This window comes from Protomyctophum parallelum, assembly GCF_964188405.1.
Source record: "Protomyctophum parallelum genome assembly, chromosome: 19".
Lineage (NCBI taxonomy): Eukaryota > Metazoa > Chordata > Actinopteri > Myctophiformes > Myctophidae > Protomyctophum > Protomyctophum parallelum.
This window is the reverse complement of record NC_139717.1, coordinates 35910842-35928115: the sequence shown is the minus strand read 5'-3', so window position 1 is coordinate 35928115 and position 17274 is coordinate 35910842. Positions and strand designations below refer to the sequence as shown.

Genomic DNA, 17274 nt, shown 5'->3' with positions numbered 1-17274 from the left:
CAGGAGCCCAGCGTGCTGCCATAAAGGGAATCCACAACACGTCAGCATTTAGTCTCCTTCTTGTGTCTGGATAAAGAAGGAGTCGGGTGCATTTGACTCCCAGCAATAGACAGGTTAGATTGATGAACCGCCGAACCAGGCCAAAAATGCTAAACCTTTTCCGGTACTTTCCCCCCCACAATATTTCTAGTAATTTCATGACTGAATGTTAGCCCCAGAATACAGGTACATATCAAATGGAAATGCATACAATCTCAGGCCTGTTCATATCGTCATCCAGAGGACTCTGTTGCTCGTTCTGAGTGAGCACATTTATTATGTTCTGTGCAGCATTCTGTCAAACACAAAGACAATACATTAATTCAATTTCATATAGTACCAAATCACTCGCATTATATCACGACACTTTACATATAGAGCAGCACAACGCCATAAGTTTTAGGCCTAGTTCTCAACATCCAGGCAGGGTCCCCCACTGATCCTGGGACAACAAATAATAATTTATTCTTAATTTAAACTGGAACTGCAGTTCCAGTTTAAATTAAGATGTTAATGTTACTTAATCAATGCATTATGGGTCTCCGTCAATCGCAGCTGTCTCGCTTATATTAGACTCTCTACTATACGCATCGCTCTGATTGTTACAAAATGTCATAATATTACGGATAATTTATCAGTATCTAACTTTTATTTTTAAATATTTCTTACTTGCATGCTGGTGACGCTGGTACTGGTACGCCGTACACAGGAATATGGTGTTCTTGGTCCGGGTGGATGCCGGTGCAGTGTTTGAACTAGTAACTAATTAGCTAGTCTCTGGAGACTCGAGACTGTTGAAAAGGGTGCCGTTTTCCCTTTGTATTGCAGATGGGTTCCCAGATTGGCAATTAGCAAACATGTCATGCTATTGCTAACATACTACTTCAGTGCCTACTTGCACCATGCGCATGCTAGCTAAGCCACCAGTTAAGAGCAGATCAGATCATAGACAGACAGACTATATAAGATTCAGATTCAACTAAGTGCAGACTAATGGAAGGCATTATGTGGGTGCCTGCCTGGATCACAGATAGTTTACCGTTTTGCATGTTCACTCAAAATGTTCCTGCTACAAACACTGATATTTGTAGCATTTTCACGCCCCTTATGGTGTAAGTGAATTTGCTATTGGCTCTGCATTGTTTAGAGAGGCTCCTCATCATGGGTGACCCAAATTTGTGCCATTTTCTTAACTTTATTTTTAAAATCCAGAAAAATATTCAGTCTGATCCAGAAAGCCAAATTTTAATAATAGGAGGATTGGTGCAAACTTCGGACTCTAGTCAATGCGTTGTAACTAGAGTCCTCAACAGGCCTGAAAATTAAGGCCCGGCTCGGCCCGAACAGGGCCTGGCCCGAAGAATTTAGGCCTGAAAGCCTGAAAAAAAGGGGGCACGGTGGCACAGTCGGTAGTGCCGTCTCACAGCAAGAAGGTCCTGGGAGTCGACTGTTCGCCGCTTCTCCTCCGAATGTATGAATGGACCATTGTATTAAAGCGCTTTGAGTAAGCACTCATAGAAAATCTCTATAAAAATGCAATCCATTATTATTGCGACTGAAGGTCGCAGTTAACTATGGAATCTTGCATTTCCCGTCAGTGTGTCAGGCACCAGTGTGTGTGTGACGGGCACCATATATGGTGCCCAGGTCTCGTGACATCATCAGGGATGGAGATCCTGATATCATAGTAAATGCGGCCTGCTGTCGCCCATAAAAAATCCAATGGCAGTCTCCCAGTCAAATTTGGTCACATATCATAGTAAATGCGACCTGCTGTCGACCATATATGGAGATCCCTGATGTCATCAATATTGACCAGCAACTCTACATCCGACGTCAAACATCAAACCCTTAGATGGATATATGTCAGAACCTGTTCTGACATTCCATATGTTGATCCTTCCCCATCCATCCTTCCTCTTCGATGTCTCCCTTTTGACTTATACCTGTCCATTCAAACTCTAGACGGGCCTGCCCAAAAGTTATTAGTGCAGCCACGCCCAGCAGCTGGCAAAAACTAGAGTTCTCAACAGGCCCGAAAATTAAGACTCTGCCCTCATCAAACCCTGTACACTCCCCCTGTTGCTGTCCCCACTACCACCCTTAGATCTCCATATTGGCCATTATCTCCAGAGATAATGGCCAAAACATCTTAAAAATAGCCACTTTTAACGATTTTAGATAGAAGACATAGAAGAGCTGCAAGATAAGGCATAGTATATGGGCAACAAACTACTGATAAAATCTCAAATGTAATTTATATGGAATCAAAAAGCCTTCACATACTGTAGGCTATAAATACCACAATACAATTTGTGATGGGATTACTGGGATAGATACAAGAATTCAACAGAAATAGTAGTGAGGTCATGCAATTTAGTAATTTATTTATATTGTAAATAAATGTTGGATTAAAATGTTTTTATTGTAAATTTTACAATAAATGAATACATGTTTTTATTCATTGTATTCATTCATTCTGCATAGGAACATGCCGTTTAATTTCCAAATCAATTTCCATTCAAAACCAGCACTATAAATATATTATATATTTTGCTCAAGTTAATTACATAAGAATAACTCTAAATTTCATAAAGATATTACATTTAGAAAAATGTACACATTTATCATGGAATTATGTGTTAACTATGTAAAAAAAGAGAGAGAGAGAGAGAGAGAGAGAGAAACAGGCGTGGTTATTGGTTAACCATTATGCCCTTTTTAACTTAACACTTGAGGTGTCCTACTCCTGTATATCGGTCTTTGGGTCTCCCTCTGCGCATATATCTCCACCTCAATCACTTCACTTTGAGGGCGTTGTTCTTCCTTTGAGGTATGTTCTTCTGGACCTGGCGGGCCCGCGTGCCAAAGCCCAGAGACTGCACAGACTCAGTAATGAAATGCTGGGTTGGAGATACGCACAGCATCACCAGCAGCTTGGCATCCCCACCTGGTGGAAAAGACGAAGAAGGACTAAGCAGTATGTTGACAGACTATATGACTGCAATTCATTGTATACGTTTATTCTCTGTGTACTCTCGTGTGTGTATGCGCGTGTGTACTTGTATTACTATACTTGTGAGGGCCAAATGTCCCCACACTTATAGCAGAATTTGTGAAATAGACATTGTGAGGAGCATTTTTCTTGTCCTCACAAGAAAAACGGTTGTTTTATGGTTAGACATTTAAACTATGTTCAGGGGTTGAGTTTGGTGTTTTCCTTATTTTATACTTAGTTGTGCAAGATAATCTGTATGTCACACACTCAAAAGAAAACTGATCTACAAACTATTGTTGATGCAAGTATAGTAATTCAAACGTACGTGTGTGTGTGTGTGTGTGTGTGTGTGTGTGTGTCTGTCTCACCGATGGCGTCCTGCAGTAGGTGTGTGAGCTTGCTGTTCCTGTAAGGAACGTGTGGTCTCTGCTCTGCCAGGGCTCCCAACACATCAGACAGGGCAGACAGACTGCGGTTTATACACGAGGACTCCCACAGAGCAGCCCCAGTAACTCCTGACATACCTGGTTCACACACAGTACATACATTACTCGTATGCTGCAATCACACAGTATACATTAATAGACTGCTTAGTAATCACACACTGTGCACATTAATAATAGACTACAAAGTAGTAACAAGAGGCAAGACAAGATAATCTGTATGTAATTAATAGGGTTGTCACGATCCGATCACGTGATCGGAAATCGGGGCCGATCACGTAATTTCCAAATGATCGTAATCGGATCGGGAGCAAAAACAAAATGTGATCGGGACATCCCCAGTATCAATATTATATATCATGTTAATAGACTGTTTTTGTCTGTGATTTTGGATACTGTACTATTGTGATGTGGCATAAGTGTTATAAAAATCACACTGACTTGTGTGAAGTGAGAGGCACTCTAATCATCAAACATCACATTTGGTGCCCAGCCAATCAAATCATCACTATGGGGTACACACATTGTTCAGCCAATCAAATCATTGCTATGTGGTACACACTAGGGCTGGGTGCAATAACCGCAATACCGCCATACCGCCGGTATGTAACGCATACCGCGGTATCGGGTTCATTACCGCGGTTAAAAAAAAAAAAAAAAAAATCTTTTTTTTTTTTTTTTTTTTAATGAAATGAAAAGTGTATCATAATAAACAGTGACGCTCAGTCAGTCTAATCATGCCAGCAACACAACAACACCAGAGGGAGTTCAAAAAACCATGTGCAACCCAGATTCGGCACAAACAAGGATTGATTGATTGATTGATTGATTGATTAAAATATTTATGCAGAATTACACTACATTTCAAGCACAACTCAATACAAAGACTGTTAACTGTGAGTGGACACTTGTTTACAAGAGGGTCCACCTAAATTCATTTCACTCCTATGCCACAAAAATGTGGAACGCCCTACCAACTGTCATTAAGATGTAAATCCCTTGACTCCACCCACCCCTTTCCCCCCTCACTGTATACGTTTTCCCCCTTTTTACCTCCTTTATGATGATTTCCTGTTTTTGGCTTTATAGAAGTGCATAGTGTACAAAATGATATGATGAATTGAAAATGGTGGACCCTCTTGTAAACAAGTGTAATGCTTTATGGCAGGGGTATTCAATTAGATTAGGCCTCCTATGTGACACAGACCGAGTAGAAAGAAACGTGCCATTTTATCATGACTATTAGTGAGGACCTATTATATGAAGATAGGTTCAAAAGTGGTCCCTTAATGATTACCGTCATTATGGTAATCTCACAATTAATATCGCACACACCATACCTGTAACTTTTATTAGCCCTCTTATTATTCCCCCCCCCCGCAATAACCGCGGTAATAAAAATCCCATACCGCCCCAGCCCTAGTACACACAAACACAAAGCTGGGCATAGGAGGAGCTATCGCCCCTCAAACATATAAACAGCGGATGGGGGGGGGGAAATCGGTATCGGCATATACTCAAAATCAAATGATCGGAATTGGATCGGGAGCAAAAAACGTGATCATTCCTAGTTATCAATACATCATAAACGCACGGTGCCAGTTACCGCCAGGGCGTCTTACCCACACACTCGCTGCCTGCCAGGTCCACTAGCTGTAGCTTGGTCTTGAATGTAGCCTGCGAGATGCTGGGCCTGGGCGAGGGGCAGGGGGACGGGCTCGGGGAGAGGCCGGGTGAGGAGGCGGCGGAGCTGGGGGAGAGGTCGCCAGATGGTTGGCGGGCGGCGGGGTTGGCACGGCGACAGCGGGGACTCCAGAACTCTCCCCGAGGGGAGCGCTGCATGTTCTTCTTGGCATTCTGTAGCCTGCGAGCTGAACGGAGAGGTGGTGACATGATGTGAGCACGGATTGTGGGGTGTCGTATTGTATCGTAGTACAGATCCACTCTGCATTATTCTCTCTATCCCAGGAAAGGTCCTTTCAAACGGGCAGCGATTAACGCGCCTCGTAATTCATTTTCAATGAGACCTGCGTTTTTTTTCTCTACGCGCGGAGAAGTCGAGGGGCAACAACAACGCAAGCCTATTCACGGGAGCGCGGTCCTGTGAAATTGTCGCAGGTGTGCTCGTTTCGTGGACACGCCTGCGACTGACTAGACCTGGATTCTGTTGAGCTTTTCGTTTCTATCTAAATGGCCGTCGGTTATAACTGGTCTAAAAATGAAAGTTATTTAGCAGTCTAGGCTTACATTAGACGTTGAAACATCGTTTCAACAGATATGACGTTTAAAAAACTGCTAAAATATAGACGGTCTATATCCGTTTAAAAAATAGCTAATCAATGTCTAAGCTAAGTCTAGGTATAGCCCGGTTTTAGATGGACGTCTAATAGCCGACTATAGAGCCCCTGGTTCTGCCTGGTTCACGGAAGTAATTTCTCTATGGAGAATAACATGGGGTCATCATGTGGTCCAAAGATAAACAAACTGTCTCTGCGTTATTGTCAGTGAGGTGTCTCTGTATCGTTTGCGACAGTCAGTCACTCATATATGATACAGTCTGTGTCTAGCGAAAATGTAACTAATTCAGCAGCAGTAACAATAGCGTTTTCTCTCAGTCAGTTTATTCTTCATATCCATACGAGTGAAACGGCCGGGATGACATGTTTATTTTTCAAACACAGTACTTATATGAGGCGATCTAAAATCCCCCTATGGGGATTACAATGCAAATAAAAAGTACATGAACCCGTGGATTTGCGCCCTCTACTGATATTGACGTCAGACTTCGGTGCTCTATTGCTCAGTGGGATGATTATCCATGAGTGTGATTATGAACATTTGTTACATAGCATCTTTGTGTAATCCAGCACATTTTAAGCATATTCATGCACTTTGTCAACGTCACTTCTGGGGACAAATGTAACTCAGAGTGTACAAATGAAACCAAATGAACTGTATAATGAATACATGTGCGTCTCACCCAAGACCAGTGCGTTGGGGCTCTTGGAGGAGATGGTGAGAGTGACTATGAGGTGAGAGCGTGAGGAGTCGGCGTGGACCAGTGTGGGACAGCGAGCCCTGAGCTTTAGAACACTGCCGATCACCTGCATCACCTCGGACGAGCTGACCACACACCTGAGAGGGGACAACATGCGTTTGTCTCCATTAACAGTACATGCAATAATATGTGCACACATATACAATTATTTGGTATTTGTTGTCAAATGGGAATACATAGACCGTCCTCATATATTATGCGAGGACGGTCTATGTATTCCCATTGACAACATTCATTTTATTTAACTACCACAAAAATCCTCTAAACTATTTAAAAATGGTCAATCGACAAAAGCAGCTGCTTTAGAAATGAATCATGTCACTGACACAATTTGAAGGACTGCCTTAAAGACTTTTTTTTGGCTCTGTAGGAGGCATCAAAATTTAGAAGAGGGATAGCCTGTCTGGAGCTAAGCTCGCAAACAGCTGTACACATCACATATTCACTGTCAGTGGGTCACAGTCAGAAATACATATTTTTTTATATAAGTAAATAGGGACTCTGATCAGGCCCAACTTCAAGCCATACATATAGACCTCACATCGACGTCATTGATGACCGATGTCACAGGCTATCCAATGTCCACATGAAATCAGAGATCCACATGGTAGCCACGCTGTTCCCATGCGGAACCCAATAACTATGATGGTTTCCATCCCGTTTTAACCATCTGTCTAGTTGAGTAAAGCATTTAGTGTTTTCCTGGCCCCAACAAGCATGTACAGTACATAAAATCACACACATAGGGGCGTTTTAAACTCATAACGAGTACAAGCATAAAACAGCCAATAGGGTTCCTAGTACACAGTGGGAATTTCAAAATTCCAAACTTTTTTCCCCAGACGCAACTTTCGGGTCGCTCCCTGGGCAAGCTGCGGCTGAAAGACCAAGGTGTCAAAGGGAAAAAGTGAAACGAAATACATTCGAAATACATTCCCTACTTGCATAGGAAGTTAGGAACCCAGTACTCACGCGTGTGTGAGTGCGGTGACCTCGCTGGTGCCAGAGGAGGTGGTGATGACGTCCCTGCGGTGGCCCATGCCACTGCCCTCCTCGTCACGGGCCAGGAGGTCAAACACCTCGTTGTTGTACACCTCCACCACGGACACCGCTACTGTATGGCTGTCTGCTGGCTGCTCTGAGACCAGCCTGATGCACACGCACGCACGCACGCGCACACACACACACAAACACACACACACACACACACACACGCACGCACACGCACGCACACACATTCTTTATTTGAGTTCACATTTAAAATTACATTACAGGGGCCCAAATATTTTCCAGTTGCTTCTAATCACCATCTAATCACTTAAACGCCATCATCAGCCCATATCAACAGCATGCAATGCAGCCAGGATGGACATTTAATGTACTAACCGTAACCCTAACTCTAACCTCAGTCTTAACGGGCCACATACGTAAGTCCCCAAACCTCATATCATTCTTAAATGGCCACATGAGATAGTTTCACAATGTTTTCGCTTCAGCGGCAGTAATTTCATTTCCTAGTCGCTTGCTCGCGGTAGGCAGTATGTGGGAATGTCCTTGCGTGCATTGCATGGTCCAGATAAGAACATACTGCTGATTATCGGTTGATAACTTTCAAAGGGGGTGATTAGACATGCTCCAACCAAGTTTACAATGTAAACAACACACATGAACACATTTCACGGTCAACATTATGTCATACACTTCCATCTGCCACATTACATGAAGATGCAAAGCTACATGCAACGTTTGTGGCTGCTACAGCAGCTACAAATAAGTTGAGCTGGCTTCAACATACAAAGTATACAAAGGCACCGCATACAGTATCTATGTAGCTTTGTATCTGCCAGTGTGAGCACAGCATCACAGAGTCTCACCTGAAGAGCTCGGCTGCAGCCTTGGGGATGATGCCGTCCTGGGGGGCCTCTGTCCGCTGGGAGCCCAGCATGGTGTGGGTCTTACCACTGCCTGTCTGCCCATACGCCATGATACACACATTATACCTGAAGAACACACACAAATACACACATTATACCTGCACGCACGCACGCACGCACGCACACACACACACACACACACACACACACACACACACATTGAGTTTTAATTCAACACTGAGTATACAAATGAAAACAACACGTTAAGAGGCACAAGGATCAAGAAAGTAGGATCAGGCGGCAGTGGCTCAGGGGTAGAGTGGCTGGATGGTAACCGCAAGGTTGCCAGTTCGAACACGGGCTCCTCCAGAGTTAGTGTCAAAGTGTCCTTGAACAAGACTCTGAACCCCTAATTGCTCCTGATGTGCTGGTTGGTGCCTTGAATGGTTTCCGCCACCATCGGTGTATGAATTTGCGTGTGAATGGGTGAATGTAATGCACAATCTATGTGAAGCGCCTTGGATAAAGGCTCTATTTAAGGCACCATTTAAGTAAGGCACCATTTGATTCCATTTGTAAAAGTTAAATTAACATATCATCAATTGTACTCAAAATAAAACAATGCTTAAAATAAATGTTGGCTGTGTAACACAATTTCCATTGATGAAGACAAACGTGACAGTTTGTGGTTGGTGAGTCAACATTCTGATTCCACACTGACTCACCCATCCAGTAGAGACGTGAGAAGAGGTTTGACATCCTCGAACACAGCATTCTGGGAATCATCAGGTCCATGCACCCTGTCAAACACAATCCACATTGGGATTAATGACAATTCAAATTGTGTTCAAATGAAATGGAATTACACGTCTGCCTTTCTTTTTACCTCTCAAACTCAAATATCTTGTTTAACACCGGGTTTCCCGTCTTCATACAATTCACCAGCACAACATCCTACAATAAATAAATAATAAAAAGAAAGTGTGAGAATTGTTTGTGACGAAGAAATCACAGTAAAAAGGCCTAGAGAGTAGTTTAATTGTAAGAAAAGTGCTTACATCGCTGATAGCATGGACCACTTCCTCTGATGAGACAGGCCTGCAAGAGAAAATAATGTTACTGCGAGAGTGAGGTCTAGTCAACACCAACTCGGGATTCCTGGATCGCTGCCGTCCATAATTTCCTATCCAACATCAGGTTCTTGAACTCTGTAGTGTTGTTGGCTAAGCTATCACACTGCAGTATGTCTACATACTGTAGGTGGTACACTTCTTTCCCCCCTGGCTTTATCCCTGGGTTGGCTCCCATAGTGTCAATTTGCCAGCCTCATCCTTCTCTCTCTGACTTTGTCTGTGAGCTGTGGTAGGTCCACATTTCTGATGTGGTCTGTCCATGTGACACCTAGTGCCATTCGTAGCATTCTTGTGTAGACTCCATCCAGTGATGGATTGATACCATAGTCGTTGATCTCCATAGTTGTTCTTCATCGATAATACATTGAAAAATGTACGCAAACACTGAAATGCTGTGCAAGAAGAGCCAGCAACTCCTTTACTGCCTAAGACAATTGGCTAGGTTTAATGTGGACAAAAGCCTGATGAAACTGTTCTATAGTGCCTACATACATTCCGTTATTTATTTCTCCTGTATCTGTTGGTACGGTAACCTCGTTATCAAAGAGAGAAATTCCCTTTTCTGTGAAAACTGCTTCTAAAATGACTGGCATCCAATTGAAGAGCATTGATTTCTTCTATAATAGACAGCTGCTCAAAAAAGCCCTGTCCATCCACTCAAATAGTATAGTGCCCAGTGCCCACACACTCAGTTCAGATGCTGCTGCCATCTGGCCTTCGCTTGTGTGTCCCTAGGACAACAAAAAATAAATACTCCTTTGTCCCTGCCTGGATCCGAGCAGTTAATGCTGCCGAAAATAAGGTAAAGAAAAGTGATGATGACGATGATTTAGTACCTAGTACTTTGTCTTGGCACTTTGATGATGTCACTTTATGATGCTTCACTTTGTACTGTACTTGGTTGGCTACTCTTTTATTCTCTTATCCTTTTGATCAAATTGCACAGATGTGCCCATGCTATGTTGTCCAATGCTATGTTATCACATGTCTGTTGCTGTGTTGTACTGTTTTTACGTTTCAAACTTCTATGATCTGCTGTAAACCAAATTGGCCCCCTGGGGACATTAATAAAGAACTTCAACTTCTTTAAAAAAAAATCAACAAGCTTGTCCATGGCACCGCACCGCACACAGCTAATTTAAATCAAGCCCAACATTGTCAAAAGCATAGACATTGGAGTTAAATGTACCCTGCTGATGATGTTGATGTGGAGGCCTGCATGTGGTCAAAAGGTAGCACTGGACGCACCCTACAGTGGACTCTGATGTTACCCCTCAACTCCTGGAGAAACACAAGGAGAAGGACTGACATGAGAGACGAGCAGAAATGGCTGAGATACGTGTCAGCTCATTGTTTTTGGCAGCCTAGGCCATGTCCACAGGCTAGTGGTCAGAGGCTTGAGGATTATGGCGTTGTCCAAGTGTAAAGCAAAGCAGCTTGCAACATACTGTTCAATCTCCTCCATTATACTGTAGGCAGTCTGTCTATTTGGAGGAGAAGGTGCTTTTTGTACCCATTATTTACTTTCGGTGTTGGTAATATGACAGAATGAAGTGTCCAATGTTTGCTGTGAGAAAGTTCATGTGTTCCCTATATTCTGTACATTTAGGGCTTGTTTGGACTCAAGCACTGAGACACATGACGTTTCGATATCAGTGGGATATCAGAAGCAACTGAAAATATTTGTGCTCTTGAAAATGTATTTTATAAATGTAGACTCAAATAAAGAAATTGAAATGTGTGTGTGTGTGTGTGTGTGTGTGTGTGTGAGTGAGTGAGTGAGTGAGTGAGTGAGTGAGAGAGAGAAGAATAGGTCGACTATCAACCCACCAGATATTGCCGAGCTGGGCACTGTACAGGTGAAATTGATCAAGCTGAAGAAACATAATGCCCCCCTTTTTGTATCTACAGAAATCCCATGTTGAGGTGGTAAAGTTAATCAGTTCTCACCACCAGTTTGTTGTGAAGCTCTCTCCTCCTCTGCCTCTCTTCCTTGCACTTCTCCTTCTCCACCTCCAGAGATTGCTCTAGGGCTTCCACACGAGCCTGCAAACCTGGGAATTGACACCACTCAGTTAGAAAAAAATATTTAAATTCACTGTACTCTGAGGGTGAGTCTTAACCGGCCACATGTGTCGGACTATTGTTAGGTCGGACTAACATTTTCCCCTCACCTCACAAAACACATGCATCTTTAGACACAGACATGCTGAACCATTCAACATGTTTAGGAATAAACACAGGATAACTAAAGCTGATGATCATACATAGAATAGCAACAGGGTAAGCAGTCATGAGGTGAATGGAGTGCAGAGACGACCATTATTATGAAGTACTACAAAGTACAAATTAACTAGGGTACAAGGTAAACAAATGAACTGAGAATGAAAGGCGTTTCATATTGTTAATCCATTTACCAATTGTTATCCTCTTACTCTGGAGCTGATTGATTTTATTGATGCCAGTGCTAAATATGCAACCACTGAAATAATCAAAACACTACCATGATAGACAACTTAAACTAACTAACATAGACACACAGCTTACAGACCAGGGGGACTTTCTCATGCACCTCTTACAGTAAACAAATGAGAAGATTAGAACCCGCCAAGCACAACACACTGGGACTGTAACGGAGGTGGAGTGAGAGAGAGAGGATTATCACCACAGTAACCCTAATGAGCTATGAGCTATATGGCCAGCCAGAGCGTGGTGTAAGGCTGTAAGCCACTTCAGAATGGAAAGTGAGAGAGTAATATAATAGAATACATAACAATAATGTGTCCAGACTCCAGAGGGGCAAACGTTAAGAGGCAACAGGAAATAAACCTGTACTGTTTTCAATACACTAAATATCTTTACTGAAAACAGCTGATCTTAGCCCCAGAATAGGGTCTGCTAGGGTTCAAGTGGAAGAATAGAGAATACAGTATGAATAGAATGCTAGAAGAGGAAATGCAAGACAATAAATGAAGGACCCACGTCACCCACCACTAGATCTGCCGTCAGCTTTCAAACTCAGTCTCTGTTGTATTGACTAATTACTAAATCACTGATGCAAACTACAACTTCCTGGTTGAACTCATGTTTGAGTTCATCCAGTCACGTGCTTACTCTGCATGCCGTGTCCATTCTGATTCTGTAAGGAGGAGTTAGCTTGATCCACCTTCTGCAGTAGTTGCTTGCTCTGCTCTTCCAGGTCAGTGGCAAAGCCCACATACACAGCAAAAACCTCACTCAGGTCCTGTTTCAAGGCCTGGAATACCACAGAAATACACACACATTTTGTATTACATCTACATCATCTTGTATCCATCGACCAGGTCAAGTTGTTGGCGGTCTATCTCACACACACACACACACACACACACACACACACACACACTTAGTACCTGGACTTCAGACAGGAGTTTTACCAGGGCTGACTGGGTGACTTTCTGTGTGTTACTCTGGAGCTGATGGTGTTTCTGGGCCTTGGCCACCTCCTCTTGGCTCCGCCGCAGTCTCCCCAGACACTGGAGACAAGACACATTCAATATGCTATGCTCATAGCCCTGGTTAACTAGGGGGGGGATTCAGATTTTACAGAGGCCAGTTTCGAATTGCAGCCATCCGTAGGTGCCCTTTGAGAGCGGTTTTGAAGGAGTCAAGGGATTCACATGTCTTAATGACTGTTGGTAGGGCGTTCCACATTTTGGTGGCATAGGAGCGAAAATAATTTAGTCCCTTGTTTGTGCCGAATCTGGGTTGTACATGGTTTGTTGCACTCCCTCTGGTGTTGTGGGTGTGGACTTCGTTTACATTAAGGAAGTATTTAGACAGGTACATGGGTATCTTGGTGGTGTATCGAATCTTGTGGACCAGACCCATTGCAAGATGCTGTACTCTGTCGTCGACCCTAAGCCATCCCAGCCTGTCAAAGTGGGCAGGGGTGAGGTGGGTTCGGGGGGTGAGGCCAAGTAGGAGCCTGACCAGGTGTATTAAACTCTTAACCAGGTCTATTGCAGATTATTACAGAATAAAAATAAACATATCTTACCTCAGCATGTCTTAAATGAAGAATGGCATTCTCAGCCTCCAGTTCAAGTATGTGCTCCTCTTTACTCTAGATAGAACATAATGTAGCGAACTATGAGTCGACTAGAACACGTACATGATATGTGACTATAAACATAGGCCTACATGTTGGTCAGGGTACTATAAGGTCATCTGTAAAATAAAAGAAATAAACAAACAATAGAGGACCATAGAGGTATAACGACACGCCTGCCACTTCAAACAATTATAGGCCTATTAACAGTATTAACGTTAAAATCAAAATAGTCTCTTACCCGCAGTTTGTGCTCCAACAGGTGCACTTGATGGGCGAATATTTGGTCGCGGTTAATAAAGAGTGGCATTTTTAAAAGAGATGGAAACAATCTCAGACGACATCAAGGGTAGGCCTGTGTCCTGTCCCTTTCCTTCCTACTGATCAACCTGTCTGTGTTTCCTATAATCCGATTAAGGAGAGTCAACAATTTGTCAAGCTTTCCTCATCAACAGGGCGCAGTGGGCCCACCGTGCTCTGTCCCAGGAAGCTGAACAGGCAGCCTACACTTTGATTCTCAAAAATTAAATGTCCATGACATAGGCCTATTCAAAATCTAGTGTATTTTGGAAATCCAGTAGGATCACCGTTGGCATGATTCTCTTGATGCTCTCAGTTTAGTTGCATTGTCAGTAATATTCCTTGCCAATGGAGGGCAGCAAAATTTACTCTTGACACATTTTCTCCGCCGTAAAGTGACGTGTATGTAGAAGAACGATGATTACTTCCGCATAGTATCCTTAACGCATTGTTTATTAGTTTGGTGTCAAAAAATGGTCAAAATGACCAAATCAAAGGACAAAAGGCGAGAGAAAATAAGTGTCGCCAGTGAAGTAAGTTAAGAGTGTTTCTTCGTGGAGTAATTTTTACTCTACTGCTGTGTGGTGACTCATGTTTCATTCATTAATTCACAATCAGTCACAACAGGGGAGATAACTCATTTATCAGTTTAAAATGTATATTATTCCTGTTCCACTTTTGGCTGCTCAGTTATTTGTGTCATCAACACTTTCACTTGTTAACATCATGTATTGTTATGAGTTATTCTGATTGGATGAAATATTGGTAGGCCTATAGCCTATCTATCCCGAAATAATTTCTGTTTACACTGGACAGATTGGGGAGACCCATTATGTTCCAGAATACATTGATATTTCACACTTATTTTAACAAAATAAGTGTTAAAATATCTTTACTTATATAAAACACAAAACTATAAATAGCATTTTCTATAGGCTACAGTGCTTTAATATTTAGAAACGGTGGTCTCCCCATGACCCATCTGTCAGAGCTCTTTACTAGTAGACAGTAAATATATTTTCTGGTCGGGATACAAATGTAATTGAATCGAAAGACAGAATTGAAAAAACAGTACTGTAATAAGAAGCTGATAAAGTTGCTCGCTCCTGATAGGATGAAATTGGCAACCCACCTGAATTATTATGTTTTTCTTTTCTGTTTATTAAAGAGCTGGAAAGACAGAGATACCCCTGTTTCTGAACTAATAACATTAACAGCACTCACTGAATATAGAGCTTTAACCTTTCTACATTTCTTAATAGATTTATATATATATATATATATATATATATATATATATATATATATATATATATATTACACGCACACATCCTTTTTATTTACTCAGAAATAAAAATATATATACATTTCACATATGACTTATAGGCTATATAATGGATTGGACATTTTGTCTAGATTGATCGTGTGGAAGAACGACGGTCGCACTGTCAGGACAACATTGAGAAGACAGAGTTCAGAAATCGTCACGAACAGCTGTCTGATCGGGAAAGGTGAGAGATAATACCATCAAATGTTAGTTGTTTTGTGAATATTTACTATCTAATATAATATAACCTAGAGAATATGGGCCTACTTGATCTCGTGGCTTGTTCAGAACTGTCTGAAAACTCTGAAGGCATGTCTTTGAGTGAACGTGTGTCCTCCGCAGACAAGACCTTGAAGATGAAATGGCAGTCATGCAGGAGAGGGTGCAGAAGCTAGGTGAGCTTGCACACTGATTTCTTAAGTCGATCGTATCTACTACAAGCTTGTAGATCTGCTATTTTTTGGCGAATGTTTCCCCCCAGAATAGGCATGTTGGGTGGGGTTCAAGATCAAGAGAAGTCTTTACATTAAAGGGGTAGGTCACCCCAAATAAACACTTGCCCTCAGATTGAACTGAATCGCTATCATCGATGTTTCCAATGCAATCACAGTCATACATTACGAGCAGATCATTCCATGTAAAGGGATATTTCACTTTCAAACATGTTTGGGGTCATTTTTGTCTACTCTGGCTTTTGTGAGGACCCCAGACAGTTTTTAAGTTACTTGATTAAATATTTGATATTGATTTTATCTGACACTCACACCCCCCAAGGTCCTATACAAACCGATGTAACTTCAAACTCCATTTTTAACCATGATAGATTCATCGATAAACATCCGTCTGTTCTGGTGACTGAACCAAGGACGATATTGAATGATAGTGTCATTGTAATGCATGCAGGTCGATGGTTTCTAAATTTATTTAATTTTTCCCAACAAACTTATAAAAATAAATGGAAAAAAAGTAATTGGAAAGGTACGGCCCCCTCACGCATTAGGACATTATCAGACAGTCACACAATTCATATATTAAATAAAATAGGTTTTCCTATATTTCTTTTTAGATAAGGAACTTGACATTTTGAGGGGAGAGAACCGGAGGAATATGATGATGTCCGTCGCTCTACTGGCTCTGTCTGCTGTTATGTACTATGTCTTCCTCTACAACGAAGAAGACCTCTCATGATATCACCCACCACACAGTGTCTTAAAAGGAAGTATGTACTACAAGAACAGTGTCCTTGCAAGAGAGACAGAACTGGAAGTATGGTGCCTATAGCGCACAGAGGATGGTTCTAGTATCCGGTGAAACCAAAGACTCGTAAGTCATCTTCATGGAAACCATCCAAGTTCACTGTGATGTGCTACCTTGAACCATAGCAGAACCACAGCAGTGACCTCATAATAGTGTACTTACGTAACCCAAAAAGTCAATTCAATGACTCAATTCAATGAATTCATTGAGATTGTTTCGTTTTTTGTCGCATTCCTAAGCCAATAATGTGATGATCAGCGAGACTCGAAGAGTCTCCATTGAGTTGGTGATCAAATGATTGGCTCAGGAATGCAGCAAAAACTAAAAGATCTCCATGAATTCAAGGCTTCATGGTGTGTGTAATTGATAGATAAAAGTATTTGTTTTGGGTGAACTATAGGCCGATTCTACAAATGCCTTCTAAATCAGCAGTTGTCACACTTTCAAGATTTCTCAAAAACGTTCAAAAATAGCAGATGTACAAGCTTGCAGCGTGACACAAAGTGACACGCTGTGAGTTAGTTTGTGTATCTGCTATTTTTGAATAGCCAACGCTAAAAATATAAAATGACAGATGCTTTCCCAGTTTTACTGGGGTAACTTGATTTATAAAATGTACAACTCTTTAGCTGCAAGGATGTAAGGGGAAATGACTACATAAATGACCATAGAAATGGTGCAGAAATGTTCCTTCTCTCTCTCTCTCAACCATCTCTCCTCTCCCAATCAATTGCCTCATCTTTTCCTGACTTGTG

The 17274-nt window shown here is 42.0% G+C and overlaps 2 protein-coding genes across 2 annotated transcripts; one reads left to right on the top strand and one right to left on the bottom strand.

Moving 5' to 3' along the window:
• Window positions 1-2837: 2837 nt before the first annotated feature.
• Window positions 2838-14000, bottom strand: kif25 (kinesin family member 25; the record flags this gene model as incomplete). Its single annotated transcript, XM_083790590.1, has 15 exons — window positions 13877-14000; window positions 13585-13650; window positions 12938-13060; window positions 12660-12801; window positions 11496-11599; window positions 10735-10826; window positions 9471-9510; window positions 9299-9366; window positions 9138-9212; window positions 8413-8538; window positions 7511-7687; window positions 6461-6615; window positions 5103-5351; window positions 3406-3561; window positions 2838-2989 (listed from the first exon to the last, which is right to left on the bottom strand). The coding sequence occupies exons 1-15, from the start codon at window positions 13943-13945 to the stop codon at window positions 2838-2840; spliced, it is 1794 nt and encodes a 597-aa protein (XP_083646716.1). The 5' UTR covers window positions 13946-14000.
• Window positions 14001-14375: 375 nt separating this feature from the next.
• On the top strand, window positions 14376-16931 carry ccdc167 (coiled-coil domain containing 167). Its single transcript, XM_083790668.1, has 4 exons — window positions 14376-14468; window positions 15352-15446; window positions 15605-15657; window positions 16329-16931. Exons 1-4 carry the CDS (start codon window positions 14409-14411, stop codon window positions 16448-16450), a joined length of 330 nt encoding a protein of 109 aa, XP_083646794.1. The 5' UTR covers window positions 14376-14408; the 3' UTR covers window positions 16451-16931.
• The last annotated feature ends 343 nt before the right edge of the window (window positions 16932-17274 follow it).